Source organism: Myotis nattereri (assembly GCF_964212035.1).
Source record: "Myotis nattereri genome assembly, chromosome: 3".
Classification (NCBI taxonomy): Eukaryota; Metazoa; Chordata; class Mammalia; order Chiroptera; family Vespertilionidae; genus Myotis; species Myotis nattereri.
The window spans coordinates 133816971-133829022 of record NC_138077.1 but is presented as its reverse complement, the minus strand read 5'-3'; the positions used below and the strand labels follow the sequence as shown (position 1 = coordinate 133829022).

General features: G+C 37.0%; 1 protein-coding gene across 1 annotated transcript in view; it reads left to right on the top strand.

Moving 5' to 3' along the window:
• RANBP9 (RAN binding protein 9) overlaps positions 1-12051 on the top strand; it is a gene marked incomplete at its 5' end in the record, with an annotated part of 104659 nt that extends 92608 nt beyond the window's left edge. The window contains 3 exons of the mRNA XM_081086253.1: positions 217-368; positions 7372-7483; positions 11062-12051. Coding sequence (XP_080942379.1) covers positions 217-368; positions 7372-7483; positions 11062-11192 — 395 coding nt within the window. The 3' untranslated portion in view covers positions 11193-12051. The remainder of the gene's footprint in view (positions 1-216; positions 369-7371; positions 7484-11061) is intronic.
• Position 12052: the final 1 nt, after the last annotated feature.

Sequence of the window (12052 nt, the reverse complement as noted above, 5' to 3'; positions counted from 1 at the left end):
GCTAGATATTGGATCCTAGACTCTTGAGACCTAGATAAAACATACCTTTTAACTGCAAAGTTTCATACTAAATTAAATAAATCTGCATATTTAGAGAAAAACATTAGGTAATAGTTACTAAATTAAACATATAAAATGTTATAAACAATTTATGTTCATTTCTCCATTGCACTTCATTCAGTAAGGTAGTAAAATACTTGTTTGTTTTGGTTACAGAAGTTGATTCAAGTCAGTTAAGACGCCAGTTGTGTGGAGGAAGTCAAGCCGCCATAGAAAGAATGATTCACTTTGGAAGAGAGCTACAAGCAATGAGTGAACAGCTGAGGAGAGAATGTGGCAAGAACACAGCAAATAAAAAAATGTTGAAGGTACATTTGTTTTCCCCTGTAAAATATAAGTGCATCAAAGGAACTAAATTGTAGTTTTGTAACACAGAATAGAGCTAGAAATTCTTGTTGCACATGAACTCCTCCCTGGCTTCCTATTTGAGAGTGAAAGTGTTCTATGTGTTTGGGCAGTTCTGCTCTACTGGAAGTAGCATTGGAGTTCAAGTAAAAAGTATGGATTCAATCCCCAATTGTGCAACCTGTCAGCATTGTGTGCACTTTATCAACTTACTTTTCTTAGTCTTTTCTCAGCTATAAAATTGGCAAAGTTAGGAAAAATGTGAGTATGCTGATAAAACTGTAAATTTGAGATATTTTTATTTTAGTAAACATTGCTCAGAGTTGTAGCAAATTGAAAGTCTAATATGTACATGGTTTTCATTTTGATGGTGATTGGTGAAGGACTTTGGGTCATCTAGTTAATAAATTTTCAGGTCTTTTCTAGTTAACATTTATGATAGCTAGTAAGATGGATACAATTTAAACAATTTTGCAAGTTAGGCACAATTTTGTGTATCATTTGAAGTTGGAATTTTCTCCTACTTTAAGTCAGGATTGTAATTAGCTGTGGAGATATTATTCCTTTAAAAGCTTCTTTCATACGCAAAAAAGTCCTACCAGCCCTGTAAGTCTATGAAACATTAACCTAGCCATTGTATATATATTTTTAATCCTGCGTTAGGTTTGTTATCAGAGAATTGCACGGGTGGAATTTCTCCGTTGCTAGTGGGAGTGGGGTTCTTAGGATGTCTTGAGAAAAATAATTTCCTAAGACTCACAGGAGAATGAGATATATTAAAAGGTTTATTTGTGTGTTATTATATCCCTTGGTTTGCAAAGTCCCATTTCCCTTAAACCAGTCTTGGAAAATATGCAGCTGGGGGTTCGGCAGAGCTAGAAGCAAAACCAGTGTCCAAAGTTTCTGTTCCATGGTGGAGTTGAGTCCAACAGTGCATCAGACTGATTGTAATCCATTAGTCCATTGTGTGGGCCTTGTGGGAGAATGCAGGGGAGCATGCCCCCTGCAACAAGAGTGCTAAGAGAGCAGGAGGGCCAACAGAGCCAAACAAAGGGAGGAATTCCTTTGTTTAGGAGTTTAATGAATATCAAATCTTCCCACACTTGCAGTGACCATGCCTGTTCTGATCTATGGCGTGTTCCCCGGTGTGATTGACAGACAAGTACCTTCCCACGTCACTCAGACCTGGAGAGCGTTAAGCTGGAGCTTCCTGGCAAAGCTGTACAAATGGCATGCCTGCATTATCTAGCCTTCTCTTTGCTTCTTTCTAGTTATTAATAACCAGGTTATTACAGTGGTATCAGGTTGGGCTCAAAGATGCTAAGTTATAAACATTTTCTCCTGAATTTTTGAAAGTTCAAAAAACCAAGGAGAGATTCATGTTGTGCTGCTTCGGTGTCATGTACGTAGTAGCAAAGGGCAAGGCTCCTGACTTCCCTTCCGGATTCAAACTGAGAGTCAGTGCACCAGTAGCAACACCTAGTAGCACTGATTATGGCATAAAGTTAGCAAAAATCATGCACATAACATATCTGCTTGATCTAGGATGGGTTAAGGAAACACCTATATACATCTCCAATTAAAGGTATGCAGTCTTGTATTTTCAGTATCTGAGGTGGGAAGAGAGGTGTAGTCACTATACTTAGTACTTCACCTACTGGATAGCAAACTGCTTTTCTAATAGTGATCATCAGCTCTTAAAGAAAAAGTTTAAAAGAAAATTGGTGGATTATGTGATTTAAGCTGTTTTTATTTTTAAACATCCTTTTTAAAATAAATAATTTTTATTGATTTCAGAGAGGAAGGGAGAGAGAGAGAAACATCAGTGATGAGAGAGAATCACTGATTGGCTGCCTCCTTCATGCCCTCCACTGGGGATTGAGCCTGCAACCCGAGCAGGTGCCTTGACTAGGAACCAAACCATGACCTCCTAACTCTCAACCACTGAGCCACATGGGCAGCTATTTTTTGTTTAAAAAGTCCTATCAGACATTCATATACTATTAGGAAAGTACCTGTCCACATTTGCCCTATAAGATTATGCCCTATAAGTTCTTTGAGGTCAGGCTAGGTCTTTCCTTAACCCCTCCCTTTTAAATATATCTTATGCATACAGAACCTAGGTATTCAATGAATGTTTATTCAATTGAGATTGAATTCATTTGAAAAGTATAACTGATTTTTCAAGATTGGGTATTTTCATCACTGTCAACTTCGTAGAACCTTTTCTCATATCAAGAGTGGCAAGAAGAAACTTATTTCTTGGCCTTTCTTGAGTTTATATTAAGATAGCTAAAGTCATCCATTTAGGAAATTATTTTGCTAGATACCGAGGTTCTCAACCTTTTTGGTGTCTAGAAAGATTCTCAAAGAGTTTATTGATTTTACTATACTAGAAATTAGAACTAAAAGTAAAAACAAGTCATTAGAAATAACAGTAAATCCATTAATTAAATATTTTTGTGGGGAAAAACTATCTTCCCCAAAATGGGGAATAAATGAGAAGCATAGCATTGCTTTACATTTTCACAAGTCTTTAATGTTAGTTTTAATCAAGATGAGCTGGATTCTCATACTTACCTCCACTATATAGTTGAGAGAAGGAGAAAGATAAAAGTAGTCTTTCAGTGTTACTATGAAAATAGTTTTGACTTCACAAAACCTTCTGAGAGGGCCTTGGACCCGTGTCCCTGGACTACACGTTAAGAACTGTTGTTTGAGTGGATATTTGGGAATATGAGATGATCCTAAGAATTCATAGATATTTTTTAGAGCAGGTCATCTGTTTTCTTGCTAAAACTTTATGCTAATTGAACATGATGAAGGAATGTGTGATTTCTGCAGTGCCTTTGAAAATTTAAGATTTCACTCAATCAGCTTACTGTCCTTGATTCCAATTTGCATGAAGCTCAGAAAATGGCATTACATGGCCTATTCTCAAAGATATTCCTTAATTATATATTGAACTATGTGAAAGTGTAATTCATCTTCATCTAAAGAATGTAGATGGCTTTGATTTTGCATCTCTTGACTTTTAAGCAAATGCCAACTGCTTTAAAAGACTTCCTTTATGTTCTGAGCTGCTTTCCCATGCCCCAAACTTTTCTTGACCCAGATAGGAACGAGTAACGAATCTTAAAAGTACCTAAAGAACAAGGCTGAAGGATTTGAAGCAACATGAAGAGTAAAGGTTTTTGCCATAGTTGAAAATATTTAGACTTTATTCCTTTTTATTCTTCACTTCAGATTACATGTGATGTAGTGGGGTATTTTTTATTTTTCTGGTTTTGTATAAACTTCTGAATCATATACATATATATGGAAAGAATGGTTTGGGTAAAGTCAAAGATAAGATTACCTAAAATGCTTTATGATAAGGTGCACATGTACAATATTTGCTTCCCTCAGTTGTGGAGTAACCGGCACATTGCAGCCCACCTGTGGTAAAATGGTAGGGAGTCCCTGCAGCAGTCCATTTTCCCTTGACCTTTTTTCTAGTTTTGTCTGTCTTCCTTTCCTCTTTCCCTGTTGTCTTTTTGTTCCATATCTGCCTAAGCCTGCCAGAGGCTCCCTGGGAACTATCTGACTTTGGTCAGCAGCTATTTATTGAACTTACGCAGTGTGGCCAGGCACTGCTATAGGCAGTGCGGAGAGTTGAATGTGCATGAGCAGCCCCAGTTAGCAGGACTTTTACTTCAGTAATTGAAGCAGTAGAGCCATTTAGACTCATTCTATTTATAAATGGCTACAGATTTTAAGGCAAATTTTAGTAGTTTCAGAAACCTACCTAAATGAAATCACATTTCCCTCAGAAATTATTCTCACTGAGGTAATATCCTATCTAATAGACAAACATGGTAATTGACCGTACCTTCGCTACGCCTCCCATTGGCTAATCAGCATGATATGCAAATTAGCCACCAACAAAGATGGCGACTAATTTGCATACTGCAGGCAGGGCAGGACAGTGCCATCCCGACTGCCCTGCCGCCATCTGTGCCTGCTATCTGCGACCCAGGGTGACGGGCATCCGTGTGTGACCCGACCCGGGGAGCTAGGCGGGCCAGCAGCAATCAGTCAGCCCGCCCGGCCTCCATCCGGGCATGTCGTGTGCGACCCGACCTGGGGCGGCCGGGCGGGGCAGCAGCGATCCACCGGCTCGCCCAGGCGTCCCGTGTGCAACCCAACCCGGGGCGGCACCCCAACCCCTGGATCGGCCCTGCCGTGTGTGCAACCAGAGCGGCACCCCAACCCCCGGAACAGCCCTGCCGTGTGCGCGACCCGGGGAGGCGGGGCAGGCACTGAGGGATCGGGCCTGCCATCTGCCACCCGGGGAGCGGGCCTAAGCCAGCAGGTGGTTATCTCCCGAGGGGTCCCAGACTGTGAGAGGGCACAAGTGGGGCTGAGGGACAACCCCCGCCACCCCCCTCCCTGCCAGTGCACAAATTTTTGTGCACCGGGCTTCTAGTTTTTAAAATAAAAAGTAACCCATAATGTCTTTGGTTACCATCACCAATTTAGTTTTATAGCAGGATTTTAAACATTAAAGTTGCTTTGTTGATTTCTTTCCCTTTGTAAAGGAAGATATGGTGCTAGGTACGTACTACTGGGAACTTGATGCTGTTAACCTTTTTATTTTTTAAGGTTTAGTTTTCTTGATTACAGCTTCACTCTACTTCTATACTGTTTCATAGTGTTGCTGTGTGATTCTTCTATAATCAAGTCTAATCTATACCACTCCTGTATTTAAAACTCCATTGCCTTATTAGCCAAAAAATTCAAGCTTTTTAGTGTTTTTAGAGGCATTTTAGGATTTAACCCCTTACCCATGGTTCCAACCATGCCTTTTTCTCCTTTTGCTCAGCCTGTGTCCATGTAGCTTGAGCCTATTTCTGTGATTGCATCATGTGACACAATACACTGTACGTTAATAAGCAATATGCTATGTTATTTATGTGTCTGTTTTTTCCACAAAACTATGCGAGTCCTTGAAACAGTGACAAGGTCCCGGTGATCCGTGTGTCCTCAGTTGTCTGGCTGCTGTGTCCAATAAATATTTGTTTGAATTGTACTGAAAACAATAGGGCAGAATTTTGGACTTTTTTCCTCTTAAAATTTATATTGAAAATTAAAAGGGACTTCTCTCACTAAAAGAAGTACATACAGTAAATACTAGCTGTGTGATCTTAACTTCTTACTGCCTGAGTTTGCATCCCTGTATGATGAACATTATAGTATCCACCTCATAAGGTTTTTGTGAGGATTAAATAAGATGATCCACATTAGCGCTTAAAACATTGCCTCATACAATGTTAGTGCATAATAAGTTACTACCATCATTATCATTGTGTTTTCGTTTTAAATACTAGAGGGTGTAAACAGAAAAATGGTCTTGATTTGAGACATTTCACCTTTTTGGTAGCATGTCTGCATATATAGACCCAGGAGGATAGTTTTGTGCTTAAAATTTTTATGTACCAATTATTCCCTGGACAATTCTTTAGAATATCTTTTAAAAATTTATTTGGGGATGATATCTCATTAGATAGTTGTGGGGTAAATTAAGGCTTGAGCAAAGCTCAGTCTTTAGAAGTAATGTGTTTGATTAGAGTTAGCTTTATAGAATATAGACTATTAATATTCTTTCCATCAATAAATTAGGATTGGGGGCATTCAGGAAATACAACCTAAGTAGCTTTGTGGGATGCATAAAATACCTTAAAACTGTAAAAAGCAGGTCTTGTGATCAGCAGGTGTGTGAAGCTTCTTCCCTATATCAAGCACCTATCAGTAACTGCAGGGAATTCAAAACAGTATAATAATTTTTTTAATCTTCAAAGAACTTTCATTATAATCATCGGGGTGAGAAGTCTGATGTGAAATACTTAGCAATACCGACAGTGGGGGACCCACATGTTTGTTTAGAGACACACGTATTCCCTGTCTGGTAGCCGTGGACTAATTGCACAGCTTTGCTTTATGGACAATTCTTCCCTTATTTCCACAATATATAGGCCAGTTTGGATGAGAAAGGGTAAGAATACAGTTGACCAGGAAGCCTTTCCTCCACCTCTGCTCTCTCAGAACACTAATAAGATACTGAGAGGAATGCTGGAGCTGTACCTAGGAGATAATCATCTTTGGGAATCTCAGTCTTCCACACTTCCAGAGCCAGCATTTTGAAAGTTACTGAATTCACTGATTTACGATTTCCTCAGCACCTCTCCACGTATGTGTTCTAAATTGGGAAGGTGCCCTGTATCTAACTATAACTATATCTGTACCTATATTAAATATTACTCCAGATTAGGGTATTCCCTTTGGCAAAGTAATAATACATCATTTATTGAAAGATTAGAATGAACCAACATTGCTAATTTCATTTAGCTAATTTCATATTTCATTGTGAAATATGACCTCTTATAATCCCCATTACACAAATGATGAAACTGATACTTAGGTCGTTAATTGCTAAAGGCTACACTAATGATGCAGGCTGGTGATTGATGTCAATGTCTGAAACCACTGTGTGTGTGCCTCCCATTAAAGTCATTTGAAAAGACTATGATGTGTCAGCTACTTTAGGAGGGGTGGCTTGAAGATGGTTGGATAAAGGTGGGCCCTATCCTTTTTATGTCAAATTCATATCAGTGGTAATAAATTATAAAGTATCTGAACGTTTTGTCTTCCTCTTTAACTTAACCAGTATTAGCCTATTTCACAGGAATTCGTTCTTTCAATTTTTAGTATTCCTGCTCTGTATGTATTGTAGAGATGGGGGGAGATAATGAGAATGTATTTACAAAAAGAATGGAAAATTAGGCTTTGGTTCATAATCTAGTAAATGGGTTTAAATGTCACAGTAGTCTAGTACCTTAAAGCTGTATTTAGTGTCTCAATTTGTAACCATGTTGAGCATAGTAGTTGAACTATTTGAACTAAAAACCAAATTGCTCTTTTCAACAGGATGCATTCAGTTTACTAGCTTATTCAGATCCTTGGAACAGCCCTGTTGGAAATCAGCTTGACCCAATTCAGAGAGAACCTGTATGCTCGGCTCTTAACAGTGCAATATTAGGTAAGTAAAGCTAAAAAGCACAACTCCAACTAGATACTTTGAATGTTTGAGGTGATATTTGTGTTGGCATTTTATATTTTAATAAAATCATAAGGGAAAGGTTTTCTACATTTTAAAATTAAGATTACCTTAGAATATAGTAACCTTCCTCCGTTATTTTAGTTCCAGATTAAATGGATTCAAATGGACTAAAAACAGTACATTGGGATGCATCCTTTTTATGTCAAACTCATGTCAGTGGTACTTGGGAAGTTTGGAAATTAGAAATTTTTGTTATGTAAACATTTCTGGCCTGAGCCACCCATTTTACAGCTCCCACCATGCTTCAAATACAGGCACAAAGGGGCTTCCAGGTGACTTGCAAATGCCCTGTCACTACTAACCCTTTGAGTCAAATTATAGTTGCATTAAAGTTAAGCATATTCAACTACATGCCCTTCCCAAATAAAAAGTGAGTGAGGAAGAGAACAGCAATTTAAATAAGCTTAGCCAGGGGTGAGCATGAAGTGAAAAATTGGAATTTAATGTTTCCCCGGTTGATTGCCATTCCTATGAGCAGCTCACTACAGAATACAATTATATTGTTTACATGTTGAACACATACTCTTTTTATATGAATTATGTAACTGTATATTTTGTGCAGGGGTCCTCAAACTACGGCCCACGGGCCACATGCAAATACAGATATTGTATTTGTTCCCATTTTGTGTTTTTACTTCAAAATAAGATATGTGCAGTGTGCATAGGAATTTGTTCATAGTTTTTTTTTAAACTATAGTCCGACCCTCCAACGGTCTGAGGGACAGTGAACTGGCCCCCTGTTTAAAAACTTTGAGGACCCCTGATTTTGTGCATTTATATTTAAACTCTATAGGGTCAATTATGTAAAGCTATGTTTTAATTTCTGGGCAATTCTTTTCAGTAATTCAGGTAAGAGTGATTTTTTTCACCTGACTTTTTCTAATTCCCCAGATAAAATGGGACTCCAGTTTACAAAACTTTTATGTGCAATTTGGCCCTGTTAGTATTCGGGGCTTTTAGCAACATGTTTCAAACTATTTTAGGTAGATAGAACAGTTCCACAGAGTAAAGGGTATTTAGACATGGAGACTTATAATGAGGGCCTGGGCCTCATATGGCCAGAATATAAAGCAAGCAACATATTTGAGCCTTACTCTGTATTTTTTTCCTTATAAAACTCATTTTTAACTCCTGTTAAGGTCTCATACAAGTTTTGGAATAAGAGTAATATCTTTGTGTTATAGTTTTTCTTAAATTTAGAACTTGTATATAATGAATGATGTGAGTTTTCTTTTCATTGTTTAATTGTGTTGTAATTTCTTTGGTTATGAAATTAATGTAGCTCTGCTAGTAAAGAAAAAAAAAAGCTTTGTAGCAGTGCTGGGATTGTAGGGCAAATTATGGTTTGCTATACTTACATATTTTTAAGTTACATTATCAGTAATCATAAAGCCCTATCATTGCTTTGCATTTAGGTACCACTCAGACCTGGAAAAATTTGAAAGTAACCAGTTTTCCTAAAACAGGTTTCTATATCTTGTGTTCTTCAAGGGAACTAAATTTTAAAATAGTACATTACTTGGGACCATTATCCATATATTATGTATTATATATTGTACTATATATTATGTAGGTTCATCCACATATAGTCCTTAAATTTAATAAGATTATTAAACTGCAGTGGGGGTGTCTGCATATCTATAAATTCTAAATTATGTAATCTATAAATAGTGCTTGAAGTTTTATTAATTGTATGTAATTCTTGCAAATTTTATATCCAAAAAATTTTTTTTAATGTTTTTGTTGTTTTAAGAGAAAGGGGAGGGGGAGAGAGAGATAGAAACATCAGTGACGAGAGAATCATCTGTTGGCTGCCTCTTGCACACCCCCCATTGGGGACCGCAACCTGGGCATGCGCCCTGACCAGGAATCAAACCGTGACTTCCTGGTTCATAGGTAAATGATCAGCTATGAGCCACACCGGTGGACAGGCAAAAAAAAATTTTTAAATGCTTATAACGAGGTGCCTCACCTGGCCAAATAAAATTGTAATAAAGTACCTCCAGATATTTACCTTTCAACAAGGTTATTTCCCTGAAAACATTCAGGAGACATTTTTGAAAGGAATTAATTCAAATTAAGGCAGAATTATTTAAAATTATAAAGTCAACCCTGTGTAGAGTTGGCAAAAAAAAAAAAAAAAGTTTATCACTATCAAAATTTAGCTAACTAGCATCTTGCCACAGGATAGCTAGTATTTTAGTAATCTTAACCCAAAGACCTTTTCAAACTACTCCTTCTCACCAATCTGTGTATCTTTCTTTGCATAGTCTTATTCTTAATCATATTTTCTTTCCTCTTGTACTTTAAATCCTGAACTTGCTTCATTATTTTTGCTTCACTCCTTCTAGAATAGTGGTTCTCAACCTGTAGGTCGCGACCCCTTTGGGGGTCGAACGACCCTTTCACAGGGGTCGCCTAAGACCATCGGAAAACACATATATAATTACATATTGTTTTTGTGATTAATCACTATGCTTTATGTTCAATTTGTAACAATGAAAATACATCCTGCATATCAGATATTTACATTACGATTCATAACAGGAGCAAAATTACAGTTATGAAGTAGCAACAAAAATAATTTTATGGTTGGGGGTCACCACCACATGAGGAACTGTATTAAAGGGTCACGGCATTAGGAAGGTTGAGAACCACTGTTCTAGAACTTTTTTTTCTCTGAGATTACAACCTTTGAATTAAGTCATATGGAGCCTTACTAGTCATTTATCACTGTTTTGGCCCTTTGTTAACGGACCATTAATTTTATTAATTGGGAATCTATATAAATTTAAAATTCATCTATTCACAAGGAGAAAGTACTAGCTTCTATAAGTTTGGCCATTTTCATCATTCATTCACTTTTTTTTTTCATTTCTAGCTAAGAACAAAGATTATTATTTGTACTATAACTGTCTGACAAATTTCTGGTATGTAGGACCCTGAATATTTTGATAGTTAAAATGTTTGAACTATCAATTGTAAATTACCCCTCCAAAATTATAAGTAATTTTGCTCTATCATCTCTCATGGTGACCATCATCCCTTGCTCCTTACCAACCCAAATAACATTTACCAATATGCTTTGGGAACAATTAAGCAGCCTCAGTTGTGTCCTATCCCCAGAAGAATCCGTCAATGAAACTTACTGAAACCCTGGTGCCTTTTTCTAACTTAGATAGAAGAGAAATACTAAATATTCCTTATGCCCCCCCATTAAAATAGCAGCCAAAATATATATTTCCCATCATAATTAATATGGAATTAAAAGATTTAGAGTATCTAATGCTTTAAGTCTAATTCTGCAAGAATTTTCCTTATAGTTGAATACCTAGTACCTTGTCAGAGTAGTATTTCCAAGGTAATTAATCATTTGCTTAGAAACAATCTTTGCTAGTTAAAAGTGATAATTTTGTAGATAATGCAATATTTTCCTGAAAAAGTTTTTTAAAATATCTTGCTAATTGCTGTTTTCATTTTTAATCATTTTTCCTCAGAAACCCACAATCTGCCAAAGCAACCTCCACTTGCCCTAGCAATGGGACAGGCCACACAATGTTTAGGACTGATGGCTCGGTCAGGAATTGGATCCTGCGCATTTGCCACAGTGGAAGACTACCTACATTAGCTATGCATTCAAGGAGCTCACACTTATATTGTGGCATATAGTCAACATGGAAGTAGACCAGGTCTGCTGATTTGAAATTTAGATTTTTTTAATTATGTACTGGGGACAGGTTTTTGTCGCTTTACATTGCTTCCTAGTTTACAGCATGATGCAAATGATTTTCTAACTTAGTGTTAGGAGAAATTATTTTCCATCTTTAATCTCTTAGTTGTCTAAGAGTTAAATATTACTGAATCTCAGACGTTCAAATTTATCATCACAAATCCTTTAAAACAATTACCTAAAAGAAACCAAAAAATCCTGCCTTCTTTGTTGGGGGGCGAGGGGGGGGAAGGAAATGGAACAAGTTGTGTTGTGTTAGCATGTGGGTGATGTAAATTTCAAATTGGGAGATGTTCCGACCCCCACTCCCATATAAGCATTCAATCAGTGTAACTTGCAAAATGCATAAACATCTGACAGTTTGAATTTATAGTGTTGATGGAAGAAATCATTTTTAATGTGTACTGTAAAACTTGAAATACTCAGGAGCTGAGTGAATATGTTTGTTGCTACTTACAATCCCGACCTGTTAGTCCCAGTAGTTTTGTTTTAACATGGTCTTTTCAACTTTGTTTCCTGTTTAACTACCAACGAATTCTGTTGTAGACTCACAAGTTTAACTTGTATTATAACAGTATTATATGTCAACGGTGTGGTTATGACCTTTATTTATATAAAAACCAAATATTTAGTCAATTTACTGTGTCTTAATTTAATCTTTGTACACCTTCCATTTTTAAGTGCTTAAATGAGTACTATATTGCAATAAAAATGTAGTGATATAATTAACCAGCCATTAAAAATTTACTTCTACAGAT